This window comes from Sapajus apella, unplaced genomic scaffold, assembly GCF_009761245.1.
Source record: "Sapajus apella isolate SASKATOON/1434 unplaced genomic scaffold, GSC_monkey_1.0 scaffold76, whole genome shotgun sequence".
Classification (NCBI taxonomy): domain Eukaryota; kingdom Metazoa; phylum Chordata; class Mammalia; order Primates; family Cebidae; genus Sapajus; species Sapajus apella.
Window position 1 is genome coordinate 8,626,432 of NW_022437016.1, and position 23,589 is coordinate 8,650,020.

General features: G+C 59.9%; 1 protein-coding gene across 1 annotated transcript; it reads left to right on the plus strand.

Annotated features, from left to right (window-relative positions):
• The first annotated feature begins 1,368 nt into the window (after positions 1 to 1,368).
• CRB2 (crumbs cell polarity complex component 2) lies at positions 1,369 to 23,287 on the plus strand. The gene is made up of 13 exons (XM_032251636.1): positions 1,369 to 1,544; positions 8,834 to 9,157; positions 11,802 to 11,997; positions 12,116 to 12,255; positions 13,029 to 13,214; positions 13,404 to 13,517; positions 15,922 to 16,794; positions 16,883 to 17,391; positions 17,973 to 18,138; positions 18,960 to 19,746; positions 20,517 to 20,633; positions 21,154 to 21,280; positions 22,738 to 23,287. The coding sequence occupies exons 1-13, from the start codon at positions 1,433 to 1,435 to the stop codon at positions 22,960 to 22,962; spliced, it is 3,876 nt and encodes a 1,291-aa protein (XP_032107527.1). The 5' UTR covers positions 1,369 to 1,432; the 3' UTR covers positions 22,963 to 23,287.
• Positions 23,288 to 23,589: the final 302 nt, after the last annotated feature.

The window sequence follows — 23,589 nt, forward strand, 5'->3', positions numbered from 1 at the left end:
GTCTCCCCAGGGCTTCTTCAGTTCCCTCCTGGGGTCCCTGGGGACCCAGGGCTGCAGCACATACCCCGGGCTAGGGGATGGGCCAGGACCCTCGTGATGCCCACTGCTTCCTCCCCTGCACTGTGGAGACCTTGCCCATCCCGGATCTCCTCAATGGCTCCTGCTGTCTTTCTAGGCTGTGCCCTCCCGTGTCAGGGACATGTCCCAGAGCCCAGTACCTGGGTGGGCTGTTTCCACAGTGACTGAATAGGGACAAACAGACATGCGTTGGCAGAGGCTGTTGGCTCATCTCAGGAAAGTCCCTTCTGCAAGAGGGTTCTCCGCCCCACACCACCCCCCCACCCCGAGCTGAGGGCAGTAGAAGAAAGGAATGTTATTTTATGTGGTAGTGTCTCTGAGATGACCTGGATTCCTGAACCAGGTCCCTCTGAAGAACTCCCCCAGTCCACTCCAACAAGAGGCTGGCTGGAGAGCAAGCAAACATCGAGTGCAGCAGGAGACTCTAAGGTTAGACAACAAGAAGGACTTCCTGGCAGGGGACAGCAATGCTTGCTTGGTTAGAGCTGCCGTTCAGTGCAGTGAAGTTTCTGGAGTTGCACGCAGCAGAGCCAGAGATCGAAGTCAAGTGGAAGAAAACTGGGAAATGTTCAGTTTGGCTGCTGAGGGCTGGAGAGGGTGGAGCGAGGCAGGGACCACGAGGTGCAGGGCTGAGGTGCCCAGGTCGGAGGATCCTGAGGTTGATGGTGGGAAGAGCTGTGTTTGGCAGGGTGGGACGGTGGAGGGGAGGGGATTGCTGGAAACACTGAGAAAGTGGCAGGGACAGGAGCTAGCTGGAGGACAGGGAGTGGGGCGGTTGGTTCTGGGGGAATCCCTGGGGAGCAGCAGGTGGGTGAACATGCTGGATGGGAGGGGCTGCAGCTTCCCCGCAGAGATGGAGTCTGGGAGGTGACTGGACTTGAAGGCCTGCTGGGGAGAGAGGCTGGGCTGGAGAGGTGGGGAGGGGGCAGCCAGGGGAGGAGACGACTAAGGACTTGGGAGTAGCTGGCGTCACCTGGTGAGAAGAGAGTCCTGAACAGCCCCTCGGAACAGAAATTTCTCCAAGGAGGCTGACTGAGTGTGGGAGGAGAGTGGGGCTGGGGGTCAGGAGGGAGAGGCTGGGGGGTGCCCAGACCAGGTCCACCTCACAGGCTGAGGGGCTTGGGGACTTGGGGCTGAAGTCTAGGGACATCCACGAGGTGGAGCAGCCCAGGAGGCCTGGGCGGGAGGAGGAGGAGGAGTCGGCAGCAGTGGGGAGGGGAGGGAGGTGTCGGGGAGGGGAGGGAGGGGCCGGGCCTCTGTCCATGGCATTAGTGCTGGTTGGAGGGACGAGGGGGGTGCGGAGCCAGCCAGGCCGCCCGCCCGTTCCCATAGCGGCCGAGCAGAGCAGGCTGCCATGGCGCTGGCCAGGCCTGGGTCCCCGGCCCCCCAGCTCCCGGTCCCCTGGGCCCTGGCCCCTGTCCTGTTGCTGCTGCTGCTCTGGGTCCCTGCCCTCGCCCTCCTGGCTGGTGAGTTGGGGCCCACATCTGGGGGTCCTGGGGGAGGGTCTGTCCCCCAAGGCAGACAGCCCAGGCCTTGGCCGTGGGAGCAGAGGGTGCACTGGTCCGCGTGGGTGCAGGCCTGAGCTGTGGGGTGCACAGGAATGTGTGGCTGTGGGCCCCCAGACCGTGTGGGGCTCCATGGAGTGAGCGTGTTGTGTTCTGGGCTGTTTTGTGTTGAGGGGGGTTGTAAGTTTTGGGGGTTGGGCACTGGGGCTGGGCGTGATTTGCGGGAGCTGTTGCTGGTGAGGGATGGGGGCGTGTGTTTTGGAGGTGCTGTGTTGCATCCTGTAAAAGGCTGGGGGACTTCTGGGTTTCTGGGTTTCTTGGGGAGTTGCAGGTGGCGTAAGCCTCACCCCAAAACCTGTTGTGAGTCCCATGCTGGGTTGCGGGGCGCAGGTGGTGGGTGTGTTGAAGTTGGGAGGTGGATGAGCTGTCTGGGGTGAGCTAGGAGTTGTGTCTGAGGAGCTGGGTGTAATGAGCTGTGTCCCACGCACGCTGTGGGGTGTAAGTTGTGCAGAGCGGCTGAACTGGGTCTTTGCTCTCAATATGAGGGGTGTGGGGTGGGGGCGGCAGACCCCAGCTCGGGTGACGAGGTGGAGAAGTGGGAGGAAGGCCCAGGGAGCTGGGTGCGGTGGCCCTGCTGCATTGGGGGCTGCTGAGATGCTCTGGGTCCCTGTGGGGTGCTGGGGCTTTGGGAACAAGCATGTGTCCCCTGCTGCCCCCTCCTCAGCATTCCAAAGCCAATCTGAAAGGGCTCCCTAAAGCCAGACCCCTTTCACCAAGCCCTTTTTACTTTCGTCCAAGCTCTCGGAGACTGGAATTCCTCCTGGGGGGTCTAAGGGAACGCTTGGTGTTAGTCACTATAGTTACGGGGGCAGGCCTGGGAGGTCCCCGCCCCCACCTCCACAGGCTGGGGAGGGAGCCAAGGAGGGCCAGGGCTCCCCTGAGGCTGGGGGAGCCCTCCGTGCCCCAGAGCTCCGCAGGCTGCAGAGTGTGGGGGCCAAGCCTCTCCTAGTCCCACCTGGGGCCCCTCGTGGTTCCCGCGCTTGCAAAGCTTTCATTTCCTGTCCTGTCTATGGGGCCCTGGGGAGGATGAGGACCCCATTTTCTACTGAAGGAAACCAAGGCTCAGAGAGGGATGGGGAGTTATGAGCTAAGCTCGGCCGACAGGTGACTTGGGCTCTGTGGAGGGGTGGGCAGTGGCGGTGGGGATGGTGGCTTCTCCTCTCTGTTCTCTGCAAGCAAAGCGCGTGAGATGGATGGGGGCCGTGTCCCCCTCCCTGTGATACCCACACTCCACACACCCGTGTGGCACACCCAAGGGCACATGGTGACAGAGGAACAGGTGCCACAGACACATGTGGATCTACCAGCACATGCACCTACACACACGTGCACACACAAGGCACGTCTGTGCACACCCATCGCACGCACGTGTGGACGTGTTGCATTCGCACTCAGTGTGCAGCCACATGGGACTGGGAGGCACAGCGTGGATGGAGGCAGGGGGGGTGGTGTCTGGACACTGGTGGGTACACTCATCCCATCAGCCCTGCTGGGGCATCCAGGGCAGCCTTTCCTCTGCCACTTACGTGCTGGGGGCCCCATCCCTGGGGACTCCTAAACACTGGCAGGGGCACTGCCTACATGACCATTTCTGCATGCTAGTGCCCTAGCCTGCCTGCTGGGAGGGGAAGGACCGGAGATTTTGTCACTTGAAAACCAATTTCCATCCCAGAGGGGATGGCGGCTTCTGGAGGCCCTGGGCCCCTGGCTGTGCTGCCCACCCCTTCCAGGCCCTGAGCTGGGCCCCTCCATCCCTGGCCCAACTTGCTACAAAGGCCCAGCTCGTTGCCATGGAGAGGACCAAGCATCTTGGAGGACAATGGGGAGTGTTGGGCTCTCATATCCACCCTCCCTTCCCCGAACACCCAGGGAGCCCGGCAGACAAAGGGGCAGTGAGTCCAGGCCCCAGGTCCACCCCCTCCTCCAGCCAGAAGGGGGTGGGGGCCTGTGGGACAGGGACAGAGGCAGAGACAACCCAATGTCAGGATCTTTTGGACAGTGGGTGTTTGCCTCAAGTAAAGAACTGTTGATGGATATGATCGGCCACTCCATGGCAGGCCCTGTGCTACTAACAAGGTCTAACTGAATTCTCCCAGCAGCCTGCGAAGTCGGCTCTGATACCCTCAGTTTATGGAGGAGGTAAACGAGGCCCAGAGACAGAGCAAGTCAGTCCCCGAGCCAGTGCTGGGATTTCGCAGTGGACTGTGCAGCTAGCCTAGGGAAAGTCATGTCTCTTCTATGTCTCTGTAAAACGAGGATGGAGGCCAGGCGAGGTGGCTCACGCTTGTAATCCCAGCACTTTGGGAGGCCAAGGTGGGTGGATCACCAGGTCAGGAGTTCGAGACCAGTCTGGCCAAGATGGTGAAACCCCATCTCTACTAAAAATACAAAAATTAGCCAGGCACGGTGGCAGGTGCCTGTAACCCCAGCTACTTGGGAGGCTGAGGCAGGAGAACTGCTTGAACCCAGGTGGCAGAGGTTGCAGTGAGCCGAGATCGCACCACTGCACTCCAGCCTGGGCGATAGAGGGAGAGTGTGTCTCAAAAAACAAAACGAGGGCCGGGCGCGGTGGCTCAAGCCTGTAATCCCAGCACTTTGGGAGGCCGAGGCGGGTGGATCACGAGGTCAAGAGATCGAGACCATCCTGGTCAACATGGTGAAACCCTGTCTCTACTAAAAATACAAAAAATTGGCTGGGCATGGTGGCGCGTGCCTGTAATCCCAGCTACTCAGGAGGCTGAGGCAGGAGAATTGCCTGAACCCAGGAGGCGGAGGTTGCGGTGAGCCGAGATCGCGCCATTGCACTCCAGCCTGGGTAACAAGAGCGAAACTCCGTCTCAAAAAAACAAACAAACAAACAAAAAAAACGAAAAACGAGGACAGACTGACTCACTCAGAGCTCAGGTACATGGATTCGAAGAGAATGCAGCGAGTGGTCCCACACCAGGTTTTGGCATGGAACCCCCAATTTCAAGGGAAGTTTTAGATGGAAGCCCATTCATAGTGAGTAGTAAAATTGTTAAAAGTGGCTGCCTGGGTGGCAGGTGGGGAAACCCCTGCCCCCCCCTTCCCCCTCACTTCAGGAGGTAACCCCCTGGAACTGTGCTCTGAGCCTGAACTCAAGGGATCGTCAGCGCCAGGCACAGGGGAGGCACTCCGTCCCTGACAGCTATTGTTGCAATTGCTATTATCAAAATTATGCCTTTTAACCTCAGAAGGTAAACATTTTTGAAAAAGAGCATTCCAAATTTTTCTGCCCGAAAGAGTATTTTACCCTTTCCTGACGACTGTTTGCAAAGCCCCATCCATCGTGTCTGTTATTCAGCCCTACCCATGTTGCGGGTAGAGCTTTGGGGCCCAGGGATCTCAGATGAACAATTTCTTCCCTACGCTAGACGTTCCCACACCTTATGAGAGCTTAGGTGGCTTCTCAGAAATATTCTCTCTTGATTTGTCGGACAGGAAGTTTCCCCAGTAAAACGCTTTTTTTTTTTTTTGCTTGTGGTTTTTTGGTTTGTTTATTTATTTATATTTATTTATTTTGAGAAAGGATCTCACTCTATTGCCCTGGCTGGGGTGCAGTGGCAAAATCATAGCTCACTGTAGCCTCAACATCCCAGGCTCAAGCCATCCTCCCACCTCAGCCTCCCAAGCAGCTGGGACTACAGGGCCTGCCCCATGCTCAGCTTATTTTTTTGTGTTTTGTGGAGACAGTCTCACTCTGTCTGCCAGGCTGGTCTCGAACGCCTGGCCTGAAGTGATCCTCCCATTTCAGCTTCCCCAAGTGCTGGGATTACAGGTGTGAGCCACCACACCTGGCTTCAGTAAAACACTTCTCCCCAGTTGCTGGCTGTTATAACCAGGCCCATTAGACGTGCATGAAAAGTAGGAGTTAGTAGCCACTGCGCGAGGCCTGAGACTGGTGGGATTGCCAACAGCTGGGTTCTGGATAGACGTGGAAGACGGCCCGCTCTGCCCAGTCTGATATTGGAAACTGTATTCTTGTGAAAACCTTTAGAGATTTATTCCTGGGTGAGGCAGCTGAAATGTACCAAAATGACAATATGTGGGTGGCAATTTAGAGTTTGCAAAGTGGAGAAGTGGACCTCTGGGAAATCAGGAGCTGATCTGATTCTTTGTTTCAACTTGGGCAAAATTATCAAACTCTTTGAGTTACAAAAGCGAATTTTCTTAACAGCCCAGGCCTTTTCTGGTCTCAATCGAGTATAACAAATAGACACGGCCGGGCGCGGTGGGCGCGGCGGCTCACGCCTGTAATCCCAGTACTTTGGGAGGCCAAGGCAGGTGGATCACGAGGTCAAGAGATCGAGACCATCCTGGTCAACACGGTGAAACCCCGTCTCTACTAAAAAAAATACAAAACATTAGCTGGGCATGGTGGCGCGTGCCTGTAAACCCAGCTACTCAGGAGACTGAGGCAGGAGAATTGCCTGAACCCAGGAGGCGGAGGTTGCGGTGAGCCGAGATCGCGCCATTGCACTCCAGCCTGGGTAACAAGAGCGAAACTCCGTCTCAAAAAAAAAAAAAAACAAAAAAAAAACAAATAGACGCACAGCCCCAAGCACGTAGTACACACTCAGTAAACGGCTGTGTCCTCCTGCCCTCCCCAGGACAGGGCACCAGGTCGAAGAGGAGGGGCGGGCGTCCGTTAATCCCTCCCTGCCAGGTCGGCCCAGGCAGCCTGAGGTCAGGAGGGATTTGTAAAGATAAGCACAGGCCCCTCGTTGCCCTGGCAACAGGCCCCACCTCTCCAGCCTGGGCCCGGGAACGGTCCCTCCTCTGCCCTGCTGCCCTCCACACCCCACCCCTCCTTGCCTCTCCTGTCTGCCCTGGGCTATTCTGGCCTCCCAGGCTCACCCCTGGAAGACGGTGACAACCTGAGGTCTGGTTCCCACACCTAAAAGTGAAAGGAATCCCCCAGGGAGTTGGTTGCAAGGCAGGTTGTCAGGCTCAGGGCCAGTGGTTCAAAATTTTGAGTCTGGAGCGGGCTCCAGGAATCTGTATTGTTCATATGGCCCCCAATGATTCTGGGAAGCTTGGAGTGAGGCCCTGGGTTTGGATTCCAGCCTCCCTCAGGCTGTGGACTGTGAGGCTGCCTTTCCTGAGCTGTAAAACAGGGATCATAGTCCTATCCACCTTGGAGGGTAAATGGTGAGATCCATGGGATGATGTAAGAAATATGGCTGTCCCTCCCAGGCAGGCCTGTGGCACTACTGCCTGCCCCCCAGGACAGGCCGCTCCTTCCCTTCCTGTCTGGCTCTGACTAGAGAGATTCCTTCCTCCCATGGGGTTGGACTCTGTCTCCTGAGCTCTGTCATTTAGGGCCCATCTGTTCCCTGTTCCTGGGAAGATCCCCTGTGACAGGGTGCCTTCCCTGCCCCCCAGGATCCTTTCCCCGGTGCTCCCTCCCTGGCATGGTCCCAGCTGCTCTGAGATGGGGGGCAAAGCTTCAGATTGGATTGGGGCATCCCCCACACTGCACAGGTGAGGGGCAGTGCTCTATGGGGATTAAGTGAGTGGCCTGTTGGCACAGGCACTGGCAGCTGGGGCCCCTCACCATGGGTTATGATTGCTGCGCCCTCCTGAGCAGTGCTGGCTACACCCAGTGCCAGGGCTGTGCCCGCATCACCTTGGTGGATCCTCTCAACACCTCCGTGAGGCGGGCACTTTTTGCATCCCAGATACAAACCAGGACTGCCCGATGCCTCAAACCTGTGCCCTTTCCTAAGGGAGCTGGAAGGATGCAGGTCTGGAGGCAGGACAGCCCTGCCTGGAATGCAGATGACGCCTGAGAGGCTGCCAGCCTTATCTGGGGGGCTTCACCAGAGTGGGGGAGGGAAGGGTGCAGGGCCTGAGCTGTTCTGGGATCTGGTGAGTGTCTGGATGACAACCTGGGTGGGGGAGGGGCACACCTCTGAGAGCTCCAGGTGGGGGTGGGGGGAGGAACGGGGGCTGTGCCTTCTCGAGGTTCCCTTCCCCCATCCCTACGGAATTCCTACCAAAAGCAGCCCTTGACTGCGGCCCTGAGGGGTTGAATCATTCAGCATTTGATGAGGGGGTTCTATTACCCCATTTCCAGACTGGGAAATGGAGGGTCCGTAGGACAAATGACTTACCCAGGGTCTCATAGTAACTTTCTGAGATGGACTTGAACCCAGGGCTGTTTCACTTCAAAGCCCAAGTTCTCACCTGGGCGTTGTAGTGACAAGGCTCTCAGGAAGGCAGGAGGAGAGGAAGGGGGACGAGGATCTCTGGGCTTGGCTTCCAAGCCAGCTGGTGAGCCTCTATCAGAGGGAGCTCCGGTGCCAGACGAATCACAGTGTGTGTGGGGGGGCAGGTGTCCGTGAGCCGTCTCAATACCTGCTCTGTACCAAGTGACCTCAGCCAGGCTGGACACTCAGGTGTTTGCTGATGGGGGATGAAATGAGGGCGGGGCCCTCTAGAAGTTCCCAGGCCAGTGGCTGGCAGGGGGTGGGTAGTGAGGTGGAGAAGGGGTAGGAATGAGACCAGCGGAGCACACACGATCCCTGCCTTTGAAGTTGTCCACCCGTCCTCCCGAGGTTGAGGTTGGGGCCATCTCCAGTTTCACCCAGGGATGGAGTTACCAGACCCCTGGCAGAAGAGGTGGAGGGGGCAGTGGGAGGAGCCTTACCCTTTTGGGCCTCCTGGGATGGATGGGGCCTGCAGAAGGCAAACGTGAGGGGAGACCCTCTCCCAGGTGAAGCTGAAATAACCCAGACAGACCTTGAAGCCTGTCCCAGAGAACACTAACTGTGACCTCAGCAAGCCTTCACTTTCTTTCCTGGGCCTCCTTTTGCTGTCTGGTGCAGTGGCATGACAGATCCTACCTCAAAGGGGCACTGCAGGAATGAGACAGTAGAGGGATGCTCATGGGGTCAGAAGCCTCTGTCTGCTGATCCTGCCTAGCAGCCAGGCATCCCTGGTCCTACTTCTCTGCTATGTAGACTCTCCTAAAATTGCTCCCAGTTCTGGGTATAGATGTGTGCAGCTTACTGGGATCTGGCTTGCAGACCCCTGGCCCTCCGTCCATCCTGCGCATGGAGACACCTATGTTGCTTTAGGGGTCTGGGCTGGGCCTGAGAGGGTGGGGAGGAGATTGTCATTGTAACGTTTGCCCGCCCTGCCCAGCCAGTTTCTTCTTTCTACAGGGACGGTGCCTTCAGAGCCCCCCAGTGCCTGTGCCTCAGACCCGTGCGCTCCAGGGACCGAGTGCCAGGCTACCGAGAGTGGTGGCTACACCTGTGGGCCCACAGAGCCCCGGGGCTGTGCCACCCAGCCATGCCACCATGGCGCTCTGTGTGTGCCCCAGGGTCCAGATCCTGATGGCTTCCGCTGCTACTGCGTGCCGGGTTTCCAGGGCCCACGCTGTGAGCTGGACATCGATGAGTGTGCATCTCGGCCGTGCCACCACGGGGCCACCTGCCACAACCTGGCCGATCGCTATGAGTGCCATTGCCCCCTTGGCTATGCAGGTAACAGCCCAGGCTGCCCTGGGAGGAAGTCTGTAATGTGGATCCGCCAGCTGCTCAGAGTGTAAGCATCATGGCTTCAGCTTTGACTTCGAGTAGGGATGCCCCCAGGCATCCTGGCAGCTCTGGGGTATATCCACTCGGTCTGACTACAGAATTGATATTTCGTGGGTTTACCTGGCAGCTCTGGGTGAGAGTATATGGGTGCGGGTGCTGGCCCGGTGTGGCACATCTCAGACACCCGATGTTATTTCAGTTCAGCCTAGAGTTCAGCTTTGCTCTGGGGGTGGAGGTACCCCTCAGGCATCTCTGGCAGTGTGGACATGCCTGGCGTGGCTTTAATGAGGATGCCCAGATAGTCTTTCTAGCACTTGCTGCAGGCCTGTGCCAAGCTGTCATGTAGACACATGACAGGCACCATCCGCTCATTTGAACACTCTTGATGTGGTCTGGGATGCAATGTGGACCCCTGGCATCTGGTCTGGGGGAGACTCCCAGAGTTCTAGCATAGAGACACCCACGGTCTCGTACAAACTGTAGTGCTGATGCACCCCACGGATCACTGCTGTCTGGAGTGGGATAATATATATGTAAGTGCTCAGAAAAGTGAGTGGCATTTAGGGCCTTCTTCATAGTATGGCCTGTCCAAGGCCTACCCATGGCATGGTCTGAGCCGAGAGCATCCTGGAGTGCCTTCCTAGAGAGGCCTGAAGTCGGGAAGGAGGGTGCAGCTGCGGACAGGTGTGGGAGTGAGGCCAAGTCCAGGGCAGTCTGGAGTCTGCAGTGTAGGCACTCTGGATTCTCCTTCAATCCTGAATTCAGACAACTGTATTCTGAGGGCAGAGGGCAGTTTGAAGTCACTTCAGAGCAAGGGGTACAGATTGTGGGGCTGAGTTCCAGGGCAGGGGGCCTATAGTGACGAAATGGCAGCTGATGAAGAGAGATTTGGGAAGCCAGTTCCATGCATCCTTCTCACCGTTCTGGTGTTTCAGTGTCTGGTCTGGGTGTATTAGTGTACATGCCAGTGTGGGCCACATCCGTCCGTGTTTCCTGGTTTGTTCTCTTTTGTATCCGTAAAGATCTGTGGGTACCTGGGGCGCCTCTGCTGAGTGCGTGTGTGAGGAACCTGTGGGTGTGGGGAATGTGTGTGTGTGAGCAGTGGGTTGTGTACCCGATGTGTGGCACTCACATACTTTGGGTAACTCTTTCTGGGAAAGCTGTGGATGTGAGTTGGGGCAGCATCTGCCATGACTCATTCTCTCCTCTTTCCATTCCAAGCTGGGTGGGGGAGTTTGGGATTTCCAGCAGAGCCCTGGCTCCCCCTGACACAGCGGGTGGGAGTGGGGATGGGGCGGGAGGAGGGAAGGGTGATGAGAAGGTGGGGTCATGTTTTGTGCTCAATGAACTGAGAAGCGGGAGGGTTCCAGCTGGAGTCCGCTGGGCCTCTGGGCCCGCCCTTGACACAACCCACTTAGGGGGCAGGGCCCACTGGAGTCTACAGTGACCCTGAGCTCCAGGATGATCTCAGGTGGTGTATCTGAAACCCTGGGACTCCAGCTCCCTTCCTCTCCACCCTCACCCTGGGAGAGCCACTCAGCAGTCTTGATTTGCCCAGGACGGTGACGGTTCCTGGGACTCGGTACTTTCAGTTCTAAAACCAGGACAGTTCAGGGACACAAGGAGGAGTGATTAACCTCCCCCAGCATCTCCGGCCTCTCGAGGGTCTCACAGCCATCAGCGTGGGCCTTCAAAAATGTAGATAGGGCCAGGTGCGGTAGCTTAGGCCTGTAATCCCAGCACTTTGGGAGGCCGAGGCGGGTCGATCGCTTGAGGCCAGGAGTTAAAAGACCAGCCTGGCCAACATGGCAAAACCCCTTCTCTACAAAAAAAAAAATACAAAAATTAGCCGAGTGAGGTGGTGGGCACCTGTAATCCCAGCTACTCTGGAGGCTGAGGCACAAGAATTGCTTGAACCTGTGAGGTAGAGATTGCATCACTGCACTCCCGCCTGGGAGACAGAACAAGACTCTGTCTCAAGAAAACAAAACAAACAAATAAAATGTAGGTAGGACCAAGTCACTCATCTGTCTGAAACTTTCAGGATGGACCCAGAGGTTACCTGGTCCCCACGGCACTAACACCTCCCACTAGACTGGCCGCCTCCACCCTCTCCCTTGCTTCCCACCCTCCTAGCACCCCACCCTAGGGCATGGTGGCCCTGACCTGAGCGGAACTTGCCTCCGGCTGCCTGCCGTCAGCTGCTGCCCACAGTCCCCTATCTGAATCCTTCAAAAGCCTCTTTTTCCAGGAAGCCTTCCCTGAATAGAGCAGACTCCGGCTATTGCTTTTTCAGGACCCAACTCTTTTCCTCGTTGAGCTTGGCAACATCAAAACCCAGCTCATGTATGTAATTACTGGCCGAATTCCCCCCATCTCCTGGCCTAGACTGTTGTGAGTCCCCTGAGGGCAGGGCTGTCGGTCTCGTTCTCTCCCTGCGGTGGCTGGCTGGCGCGACCCCCGCCCCCACCACACGCAGCTCTGAATGAATGAACCCACAAGTCTCTATCTCCGAGTGGGCCTGGCTCTGCCTCTTCTGCCCTGCTCCAGGTGTCCATCCCACGCCCTGTGTGTCTCCGGCCCTGTCCAGGCGTGACCTGCGAGACGGAGGTGGACGAGTGCGCCTCGGCGCCCTGCCTGCATGGGGGCTCGTGTCTGGACGGCGTGGGCTCCTTCCGCTGTGTGTGCGCGCCGGGCTATGGGGACACCCGCTGCCAGCTGGACCTCGATGAGTGCCAGAGCCAGCCGTGCGCACACGGGGGCACGTGCCACGACCTGGTCAACGGGTGAGCGAGCGGCAGGGCAGGGGACCGGGGCGCCGGGTGCCCGAGGGCGGCGGGGGCCGGAGGGCACAGGGCTGAAGGGGCAGGTGCGCGCTCAGCTCCGGCCGCGTGCCCTCCCCAGGTTCCGGTGCGACTGCGCGGGCACCGGCTACGAGGGCGCGCACTGCGAGCAGGAGGTGCTGGAGTGCGCATCGGCGCCCTGCGCGCACAACGCGTCCTGCCTTGAGGGCCTCGGGAGCTTCCGCTGTCTCTGTTGGCCAGGTGTGTGCGTGCGCGTGGCGGAGAGGCAGGTGTGCGCGTGCGTGGCCTGGGATAGAGGGGAAGGTGTGTGTGTGCACGTGTGTGGCCCGGGGCGGTGGGGTAGGGTTTGCGTGCGTGTATGTGGACTGAGGTGGAGGAGAAGGCGTGTGCGTGCGCGTGCGCGGCCTGGGGTGGCAGGCTGTGTGCGTGCGCGTGCGTGGCCTGGGGTGGAGGGAAGGCATGTGCATGCGCGTGCGTGGCCTGGGGTGGAGGGAAGGCATGTGCATGCGCGTGCGTGGCCTAGGGCAGCGGGTAGGTGTGTATGTGCGCATGTGCGGCCTGGGGTGGCGGGGCAGGTGTGCGGCTGTACGCGTGCGCGAGTGCCCGCGGTGGGGGGCGGGGGGGGGCCCTTGGGACTAGAGTGTGTGACTGCAACCTGTCGGAGCCTCAGTTTCTTGATCTACAAAATAGGGCTGATTGTGGCGCCCGCTCCTGGGGTTGCTGCAGGGAGAGCGAAGGTGCAATGGCTGGGAAGCCCTTGGCACGGGCATGACAGCTCAGAAGGGCTCAGTAATTAGTACTCGTCACAGCAGTAATACTAGTAATAGCAGCAGTAGGCCGCTGCTGCTGAAGGCTGCCATGGTCATCCCTGCCGCCCTCAGTGCGTCCCTCCCTCGCATTTGGTGGCGTATTCCGAGCTGCGGTCCCTAGCTAGCCCCAGCTAGCCATGTGACAGTGAAGAGGTGCTGCCTGGTGACCCCGTGAGACCTGATGCTGTGTGTGTGCGCCCCCAGGCTACAGTGGTGAGCGATGCGAAGTGGACGAGGACGAGTGTGCAGCGAGCCCCTGCCAGCACGGGGGCCAGTGCCTGCAGCGCTCCGACCCGGCCCTCTACGGGGGCGTCCAGCCTGCCTTCCCTGGTGTCTTCAGCTTCCGCCACGCGGTGGGCTTCCTCTGCCTCTGCCCTCCTGGCTTTGAGGGTGAGCCCCTGCTGGGGAAGCAGTCAGCCCGTGTTCAGGTGCCCTGGGAGGGATCTTGTTCCCCTTGCCACTCCACGCCCAACTCTGCCCTCTCTCTCGGCCTTGGTCTCCCTAGCTATAGAATGGACCCTCTCAGCCCCTGCCTGGCTCTGAGGGTGCAGGTGGGACCCACAGCTGGGCCTCTTGCAGGAGCTGACTGCAGCGTGGAGGTGGACGAATGTGCCTCACAGCCATGCCTCAATGGGGGCCGCTGCCAGGACCTGCCCAATGGCTTCCAGTGTCACTGCCCAGATGGCTATGCAGGTGTCTGGGGTGGGGCGGGCCCTGGGAATGTCAGAATTGGTGGTTCTTGGGTGAGAAGGTCCCTTCTGTCTGATGTGTGGATTGATGAGGTCAAGGAGATCAGGGAGGAGGAGGGCGTGGGGGCCCAGGTGACCGCTGAAGGTGGCTGAACTGGGACTCGCTTTGGAGGTGAGACTGGGGATCAGGAGTGTAGTCCTGGCAGCTGGGGCCTCAGTGGGCTGAGGTTGTCCTGGAGAATGGGGGGGGATGGGCAGAGAACCCTGCACACCTTCAGGGAAGACGAGGCGGTTTGGCCAGGGCAGAGAAGGAAAGGGGGGCTACTGCAGAGAGTTGGGGGGCAGCATCTGTAGGAGGAGGACCCTGACTTTGGGAAGCTGGGGCCTCTCAGGCAGGAGCTGGGGGTTCAGGAAGTCTCCCCTGCCGTGGGCACATGCAGATGCACAGACACAGGACACCGGTGACTGTGCAACCGAGTGTCCCTGGCCCCTCTGGAATGCCTGTGACACCTCCCCCACACCCACCCACATTCCTGCTGGGGTACACTGGCTCCTCTTCCTGGCAGGCTCCTGGGCACAGGCTTCTCCACCAGGAGAAAGAGTTGCTGATGACGCATCTCCCCCACCCTCACTCACCTAAAGATGGTGGGACTCAGTGTCCCCCGTCCCTGAATGGCCGACACTCCTGGGTGTCCTGAAGGCCCATCCACTGCCCCCATGGGCCGAGCTTCCCCAAGTCCTGCTCCAAGAACAACAGCCTCCTTGGTACCTGGCACACGTTGGGCCCACACAGCATGCCTGGCCTCCGGGAAGCATTTGCTGTGCATTTTTCATTTCTTCATTGCTACAGCCCCATGAGGCAGGGGTTTAAAACCCCATCTTATAGCTGAGAGCATGGGGGGGTGTCATCCCCTGGGTTCACCAGTGTCAGCAGGAACCCGTCTCATTTCCCAGTTGAGCTCAGCTGTTGGGTGACTGGGAGGGCAGACCTCTGAGGTCAGAGCCAGGGAGGGGGGACCCCAGCTGCAGGGCCGGGCTCTTTGCCCATCCTCCCTCTCTTTGGGCCGTGCTGGCTGTGGGGGAGGCCAGTGCCTGGCATTCCTGAGCAGGCTTTGAAGGAGGCAGCTGGGCCAAGCAGGGAGCTCTGCCCCCACCCCCAGCCTCAGTGCCCGCCCACCACTCTCAACCTGTCTGGGAGCATGGCAATGGGGCCGGGGGCTCTGTGGATCTTCCTGGGTCACCTGTGGCTCCTGGCAGGTATGGAGGATGGGGCCCTGGGTATGGAGAGGTTGGTGGGTGGTGATTCCTAGGAGGAGGTACGTTTGTGAGCTGGTCAGGCTGGGCTTCAGACCCAGGTGGCCTCTCTGGGCCTGGGTTCCTCCAGCTGGAATGTGGCTCGAGCTGAGCTATAGTTGGGCTATGGCTTCTTGACCCAAGGCAGGGCGTGAGCACCTGGAGGGAGGATGAGGCAGCCCCTTCACAGCCAGTGTGGGGACCCTGGGGCCGAGGGACTGAGGAGTTGAACCTGGGGCAGGGGGCTGCTCAGAGTGCCTCGGGTGCATGCATCACCCCACCAGCTCCTCCATTTCATCACTCTGTCCATAAAAGCCATACCATGCCCTTTGCTGGACACCAAGGACATATTCAGGTCCCTGAAGGAGATCTCAGCTGAGTAAACAGATACTTTTAATACAGGGTTCTGGGGAGCTGTGTCTGGGAGTGGAGAGTGATACTATAATTTGAAGTTGGGAGTTAGGGGAAGCCTCTGGGCCCTTTGAGTTTGGGCTTTGCAGGATGAATAGGAGTCTGAAAGGAAGGGTAAGGGAGAATGAAGCATTCCAAGCAGACAGAACAGAATGAACAAAGCCCCAGAGGCAGGACTTTCCAGGAAATGCTTGGAGGAATGGGAAGTTCAAGGTCTTGGGAAGCAGGATTGAGGCTTCAGAGCCTTATAGAACCCAGTCCATGGGGGGGTCTTAAATGTCAGGGTGTGTGATGGGGCCTTAAGCGGTACAGGTACCTGGCCAGGCGATGCTTTAGAAACAGACCTCTGGCTACTGGTGGAGATGGATGGGAGAGGGCTTCTGAACGCTGACAAACTGGAGGAGACAGGACAGGACGGTAGCCCAGAGCTGGTAAGGCAGGAGACGAGGGGAGGGGCGGAGAAAGGGGGCATTGGAGAGTGTTTAGGAGATTAAATCCACAGGGCCTGGAGACTCACCAGACATAGGAAGGGGCATCTTGGATTCTGGCCTACGGAGGACGTCAGGGGACCGTGAGAAATCCTTTGGGAATTGGTTTGGTTGATAGGCACTGAGGTCCCTATCATAAGAGGTATGTAAGTTCTGGGTCAATACTGTGGTTCTGGCCCCAGACATTACTGAGCCTTGGCTTGGTCTCCCCCAAAGGGCTGACATGTCAGGAAGATGTGGATGAATGCCTGTCGGATCCCTGCCTCCATGGTGGAACCTGCAGTGACACTGTGGCAGGCTATATCTGCTGGTGCCCAAAGACCTGGGGTGGGCGCGACTGTTCTGTGCAGCTCACTGGCTGCCAGGACCACACCTGCCCGCTGGCTGCCACCTGCATCCCTATCTTTGAGTCTGGGGTCCACAGTTATGTCTGCAACTGCCCACCTGGTACCCATGGACCTTTCTGTGGCCAGAATACCACCTTCTCTGTGATGGCTGGGAGCCTCATTCAGGCATCTGTGCCAGCTGGTGGCCCGCTGGGTCTGGCACTGAGGTTTCGCACCACGCTGCCCGCTGGGACCTTGGCCACTCGCAATGACACCAAGGAAAGCTTGGAACTGGCATTGGTGGCAGCCACACTTCAGGCGACACTCTGGAGCCACGGCACCACTGTGCTTGTCCTGAGACTGCCGGACCTGGCCCTAAACGATGGCCATTGGCACCAGGTGGAGGTGGCGCTCCGCCCAGGGACCCTGGAGCTGCGGCTCTGGCATGAGGGCTGCCCTGCTCGGCTCTGTGTGGCCTCTGCTCCCGTGGCCCTGGCTCCCATGGCTTCGGCAACCCCGCTGCCTGCCAGGATCTCCTCTGCCCGGCTGGGGGACGTGGCATTTGCAGGCTGCCTCCAGGACGTGCGTGTGGATGGGCACCTCCTGCTGCCTGAGGACCTTGGCGAGAACGTCCTCCTGGGCTGCAAGCGCCGAGAGCAGTGCCAGCCTTTGCCTTGTGTCCACGGAGGGGCCTGTGTGGATCTGTGGACTCATTTCCGTTGCGACTGTCCACGGCCCTATAGGGGTCCCACATGTGCTGATGGTGAGGAGTGAGCCAGGTGGGAAGGCAGCACCCAAAATCTGGCTCCCTCAGCCTGTAGGCCTCACACTGGCACCTTCTATCCCTGCAGAGATTCCTGCTGCCACCTTTGGCTTGGGAGGCACCCCGAGCTCTGCCTCCTTTCTCCTCCAAGAGCTGCCAGGCCCCAACCTCACAGTGTCTTTCCTTCTCCGCACCCGGGAGCCTGCTGGCATGTTGCTCCAGTTTGCCAATGACTCCACAGCTGGCCTGACAGTATTCCTGAGTGAGGGTCGGATCTGGGCCGAGGTGCCAGGCAGTCCTGCTGTAGTGCTCCCTGGGCGCTGGGATGATGGGCTCCGCCACCTGGTGACGCTCAGCTTCGGGCCTGACCAGCTGCAGGACCTGGGGCAGCAGGTGCATGTGGGTGGGAGGCTCCTCACTGCTGACAGCCAACCCTGGGGTGGGCCCTTCCGAGGCTGCCTCCAGGACCTGCAACTCGATGGCCACCACCTCCCCTTCCTTCCTCTGCCACTGGACAACTTAAGCCAGCCCAGTGAGCTCGGTGGCAGGCAGTACTGGAACCTCACTGCGGGCTGCGTCTCTGAGGACACGTGCAGTGTAAGTGTCTAGGGGCGGGTCCTTTTCCCAGGATATATTCTGCATCACCAGGGGTGTGTCTTTTTGCTGATGAGGAAACTGGGGCTTAAGAGGTGAAGTGACCTGCACAGGGTCCCACTACAGGAGGGTGGCAGGGCAGGATTTGCATTCACCCCCTCTCCAGCCCAGCTGCTCCTACCCTTTGGTGGTCCCCATGCCTCCCACAGCCAGTCCTGGTCTGAGAGAGACACCCTGACCGAGATTGAGGGCTGCCTGAGCCTTTCTGCAGGAGTGTACTTGGGGGGACAGGGCCACCTATTTGATCAGGAACAGAATTCCACCAGCCCTGGGGTTGGAACAGCATGGGCAGGAACTCTGGTTCCTCTCTCTACTGGCTGGGTAACTCAGGCAAGGGGCTTTGCCTCACTGAGCCTCAGCTTTCTCATCTATAAAACGGGGATGCTAGTGACTTTCTCTCCACTCGTTTGTGAGGAGATACCACGTCTGTAGCAGGTGCTCAGTGGAGAAGCACTGCGAGGCTGGCTATGGTGGGTGTTGCCAGCAGCAGTCCTGAGCCACCTCCCGCCCTGCCTCTCCCACAGCCTGACCCCTGTTTCAATGGTGGCACTTGCCTCGTCACCTGGAATGACTTCCACTGTACCTGCCCTGCCAACTTCACAGGGCCCACGTGTGCCCAGCAGCTGTGGTGTCCCGGCCAGCCCTGTCTCCCACCTGCCACGTGTGAGGAGGTCCCCGATGGCTTTGTGTGTGAGTGTGTGTCCTGGGCTGCTCCCGTGCTGGGCGCTGGACACCCAAGCTGGTTAGATGCCATCTGCATGCTCAGGGCTTGTCAGATATTAGCGGACCAGGCATGCCAAGCCCCAGGGCAGTGTGGCAGGGCCCCCCGAATGCAGAGGGACAGAGTATCTGCAGGAGGCGAGCCTGTGCTGGGCTTCAAGGCCAGACTCTGAGAGGCGGGGGCGGGGGCGGGGGGGAAGGACATTTCACTGAGGGGGCACAGCATGTGCAAAGTCCCTGAGGTCAGCAAGAACAGCAGAAGTGCAAGGGGGTGAGCAGGAACGGGGTGGGAAAGTTGACAGAGGCTTTGTAGACGCCCAGTGAGGCATTTCTGACTTTATCCCCAAGGGCAGCGGGGAGCCTCCGAGGGTTTTCAGGAGAGGGGCATGACCAGCTCTGCATTTTACAAAGATGACTGGCTGCAGTGAAGGGCGAGCCTCCGCCGTGAGGTGGGGCAGCTTCACGGAGGAGGGAAGGGGCCAGATTCTGCTGGGAGTTGCTGTTGCTGGGCCTGTGACCTGGAGGGTCGCCTGAGCATCCTGCCCTCCCCAGCACTGGCCTGGAATTGCCCTTCCGGCGGTAGGAAATACATGTGGGGTAGAAGTGAGGGTGGCAGGGGGCGGCTGCAGTTTCCAGGATCCACGATTAGATGAAAGGTGGGTGCGTGTGCCCCGCCCCCCATGATGGGCCCTCAGTAAGTGGCTCGTCTGTCACTCTCTGGGGGAAGTGGGGACGTAGCGTTTCTGGAGAAGGTTCCGTGGGCCATTCCCTGAGGCTCCCTTTCTCCGCAGGTGTGGCCCAGACCACGTTCCGGGAGGGTCCCCCCGCCATGTTCAGCGGGCACAACGCATCGTCGGGGCACTCGCTCGGCGGCCTGTCGCTGGCCTTCCGCACGCGCGACCCCGAAGCCTGGCTGCTGCGCGCCGCAGCCGGCAACACGTCTGGAGTGTGGCTGGCGGTGCGCAACGGCTCGCTGGTGGGCGGCGTGCGTGGAGGCCGCGGCCTGCCCGGCGCTGTGCTGCCCATGCCTGGGCTGCGCGTGGCTGATGGCGCTTGGCACCGCGTGCACCTGGCCATGGAGCGCCCGGCGGCCGCTGCCTCGCCCTGGCTGCTGTGGCTGGACGGCGCTGCCACGCCGGTAGCACTGCGCGGCCTGGCCGGCGACCTGGGCTTCTTGCAGGGTCCAGGTGCCGCACGCGTCCTGCTGGCCGAGAACTTCACCGGCTGCTTGGGCCGCGTGGCGCTGGGTGGCTTCCCCTTGCCCTTGGCGCGGCCCCGGCCAGGCGCGGCCCCCGGAGCCCGAGAGCACTTCATGGCCTGGCCTGGGGCGCCAGCCCCGATCCTCGGCTGCCGCGGCACGCCGGTGTGTGCGCCCTCGCCCTGCCTGCACGGCGGCGCCTGCCGTGACCTCTTCGACGCCTTCGCCTGCGCCTGTGGCCCGAGCTGGGAGGGCCCTCGCTGCGAGGCCCATGTCGACCCCTGTCACTCGGCGCCCTGCGCCCGTGGCCGCTGTCACACGCACTCTGACGGCCGTTTCGAGTGCCTCTGCCCGCCCGGCTTCGGGGGCCCGCGCTGCAGGTGGGACGGCCGGGCAGGAGGGCGGGCCCCGCCGGTGACCAGGGTTGGGGTGGGCTGTGAACTCCCCCTGGGGCTGTGGAGGGGAAGAGAAGTCCGCCAGGTTTGTGGAAGAGTTGCTTCCCTTCCCTGAGCCTCATGCCCTTATCTGTGACATGAGGAAGATGGTTTGACTTCATAAACTTCCTGATAAAACACAGATCAAAACATGCCCAGTTAGCTTGGAATTTCAGATAAACAGCACTGTGGTCTGGGGCTGGGAGCTGCCTGCCTTACACGGAGGTTCATTCCTGTTGGTCGCGGGTTAGGGCACAGGGAGGGGGAGTCAGGCTGGAGGGAGGGACCATGCTGGAGGGGAGGGGCCAGACTGGAGAGAGGGGACCAGGCTGGGGGGAGGGGGTCAGGCTGGAATGAGCCGTTCAGACTTTGGTGCTTCCCTTATTCACCTCAGGGTGGCTCTCTGGGGAGCTCAGTGTGTGAAAGGGGATCTGCCTGGCCAAACCCCTCCCTCTCCCCTGAAGAATGTCCAGGTGTTGTTTAGGAGCTGCTTTTGTTGAGTCCTTGAATTTTGTCCTCAGAGTCCTCTGAGTCTCTGGAAAGTGACAGTCTTGTATCCCTTCCCTCCCACCAGGGACCCCAATCCCACGACTGATAGAGGAGGGCCCTGAATTCCATGCCTGAGAACACAGGCTCAGGTGGCCCATGGCCACAGCGTCTGGGAGGGCAGGTCCCAGGCCTCCTGCACCCCACTCCAGCCTCTACTCCCTCTCCAGGTTGCCTGTCCCACCCAAGGAGTGCAACCTGAACGTCACCTGCCTCAACAGCAGCCGGTGTGAGGGTGGGTCTCCTGCTGCCAACTGCAGCTGCCTGGAGGGTCTTGCTGACCAGAGGTGGGTCTGGGGGCTTGGGGACTATGAGGTGGTCCAATGGGTGTGGAGGGCTGTTCCACCAGCCAGGGCGGGACAGGGGTCCTCGCCCACCTCCTCACCCCTCTCTGGTATCACAGTCACCACTGTCACTTGAGTTTCCTTCCATGTCTTCCAAGACCATCCTCTATGATAGACCGCTGCTGGGCAGTGGTGACCTGGTGGTGGTTCTGTGTCCCACGGCCTCAGCCCGCCTGTGGGACACTGTAAAAGTGCAGGTTCTGGGTCCTGCACACAGTGGTGTCAGCTCCTGGGCGCCTGCCTTCACACAGGCTTCCCCAGCACCCCAACGGGGTGAGAGTTCCTCTCAGTCATGGCTGCTCATGTGGCCACCTGGCAGGGCCCAGCTGGGTGGGAGCAGTGTGTGGGGGCAGTGGATAGACAAGCGCTGATGCTTGCTGAGGGTGGGGTGGGCAGCAGAGCAGCTGGGAGCACAAGAGGCAGCCATGGGGGAGCTGCTTTCTCAGCCCCCTTCCCTCTCCAGGTGTCGGGTCCCACCCCTTCCCTGTGAAGCCAACCCCTGCTTGAATGGGGGCACCTGCCGAGCAGCTGGAGGGGCATCTGAATGTATCTGCAGCGCCAGGTTCTCTGGCCGGTTCTGTGAAGTGGTGGTGAGTGATGCCAGGGGTGAGGGGCCATGGACATGGCCTGCTGGGCCCTTGGCAAGATGCTGTGGGGAGTGGGGACAGTAATGTAGCACCGTGGGGCTATTCCTGGGCCACTCTGTCATGGAGGGGTCAGCGAGAAGAGCCTTGGGTCCCTTCCACACTCCCCACACAGGAGGTATTTCCACTCCAGGGAGAGCTTTGGGGGCTGCCACTGTCTGTTGGTGAGAGCACAGAGCTCCTGGCCGGGTCAGGGGCTTCCCCAGAGTGCCCAGGGCAGTGGCAGTGAGGACAGATGGTCTCTGCCGATTCAACCAGGATTAAGGGCCCAGAGGATGTAGGCGTTCTGGGATTTAGGTTGGTGAATCCAGGAGACTCTCATCTCCAGAGGTTTCTGAGCCAGTGTCCTGAGTAGGAAGACATGGAGGGGCCTGGGAGTCGGCTCCAGGGTAGGCTTGGCTGCTGTGCAGGCTGACCCCAAGCCCAGGGGCTGAGCCCAGGAGGAGCCTGGACAGACCAAGGCGGCAGGCTGTGAACCTCCCCACCACACCCCTTCCTGGGCTTGGAAGGGAAGTCTGGGGAGCAGCCTTGATCTCCACAGGCTTCTGGCAGCCTGGGTCATAAAACACAAATCCCCTCCACTTACTGGGAATGTTTCCTTTCAAGTTGAACTTTTACAGCCTCTGGCTTCCCCACCCAGCCACCTCCCAGGGCAGGGGGAGGAAATGGCTTTACAGCTTCTCCCCCAAAATGCCCAGGGGTGGAGGCTGGCAGGGCCCACTCAGGACCGAGAGGAACTTTCCTCTCTAGCTTTGGAACCCAGGTCACAGCAGGCTGACAAGCCTGGAGGTACAGAGGGAGGCTGGTGAGTCTGAGACCCCGTGTGCCTCCTGTGCCTCTGGAATCCTTAGATCCTGGGACTTCAGAGTCCCAGGTGTGTAGAGCCTTTGATGGGGTGTCCTGGGAGCCTGTGACTGGAGACAGCAAGGAGGTTTGCTGCCCCCTCTCCCCAAGCCTGGGATGAGCCTCGCAGGGACAAGCTGTCAGAGCAGCCCCCCACCCCCCTGCCACCCCGATGCAGCAGGCCAGCCCCGATGGATTCTGACCTTGCTATTGTGGCAGGGGGCCACTCAGCCCACCCTGCTCCTGTTCATCAGACCCTCACAGGCTTCGTGAAACCCAGGCACCGTGCTTAGCTCCTGCTAGGTGTTCAGTAAATGTCTGTCTCTGTCCTTCTAGCCAGAACTCCTTTGCTGTACAGGGCTCCCCGAAGCAGTGGCTCTGACAGGTGGTTTCCTGGCACTTGCCTGCATACTCCTGGGGCTGGGGGTCTCGCCCCTCCCAGGGCAGCCTGATCCCAGCTCTGATTTTCTCTGAGCAATCCTCATGCTGCCCTCTTTGCTCTGCAGCCCCGGGGCCTCCCCTTCTCTGCGACTTAGGCCTCGATGTTGTGTCATTTGCAGAAAGGCCTGCCCCTGCCACTGCCATTCCCGCTGCTGGAGGTGGCTGTGCCTGCAGCCTGTGCCTGCCTCCTTCTCCTCCTCCTGGGCCTCCTTTCAGGGATCCTTGCAGCCCGAAAGCGCCGCCAGTCCGAGGGCACCTATAGCCCAAGCCAGCAGGAAGTGGCCGGGGCCCGTCTGGAGATGGATAGTGTCCTCAAGGTGCCACCAGAGGAGAGACTCATCTAGGCCAGCCTGGCGGCCAGTGCCAGCACCAGCATCTGGAGGTCCTGGATGGCTTCTACCAGGAGACCCAAGGAAGCTGCTTCCAGGGCCCAGGACATTGCTACAGAGCCTCCGCCTCTGCCCCATCCTGAATGGAGGACAAGCAGAGCAACTCAGGGAAGCAGAGGCCTAGAGAGGCCGTGGACTCCTCCCTCCCACCCATGGGGTGCCGCCTCGGCAGGTGTACGGCTGTGTGGGAGGGCACACGTGGGTGCACAGTGTGTTCAGGAGTGTGTGTGTATCTGGAGGAGTGTGTGCGTGTATCTGGAGGAGTGTGTGTGTGCGTGTATCTGGAGGAGTGTGTACCTGGGCACGTGTTTGTCTGCAGATGCTAGTGTGCATCCTGACAGGGCTCCAGGGCATGTCTGCTGCTTTTGCTGTGTGTCCATGACTGTGTGATGGGCGTAGCTGGTCCCAGGTGGAGGCGGCTGCAGCATGGGGACAGCCATTCCAGCCCTGGGGCAGGGGCAGCCAAGGCTGCACATTCTCTAGGAAGCCAGGCCAGGGCTCCAGCCTCTTCCCCTGGCTCTGGGAGCTGCTCCTGCCGTGGAGGCAGGTGGAAGGTCAGGGAGGCCATAAGCAGAGGCCGAT

What these genes read in the sequence shown, in the direction of transcription:
- CRB2 (XM_032251636.1), top strand. Translation starts at nt 1,433, where the DNA reads ATGGCGCTGGCCAGGCCTGGGTCCCCGGCCCCCCAGCTCCCGGTCCCC. An exon ending in TGCCACGACCTGGTCAACGG is followed by an intron (nt 11,998 to 12,115) that starts GTGAGCGAGCGG and finishes TGCCCTCCCCAG; the next exon opens with GTTCCGGTGCGACTGCGCGG. An exon ending in CCGCTGTCTCTGTTGGCCAG is followed by an intron (nt 12,256 to 13,028) that starts GTGTGTGCGTGC and finishes GTGCGCCCCCAG; the next exon opens with GCTACAGTGGTGAGCGATGC.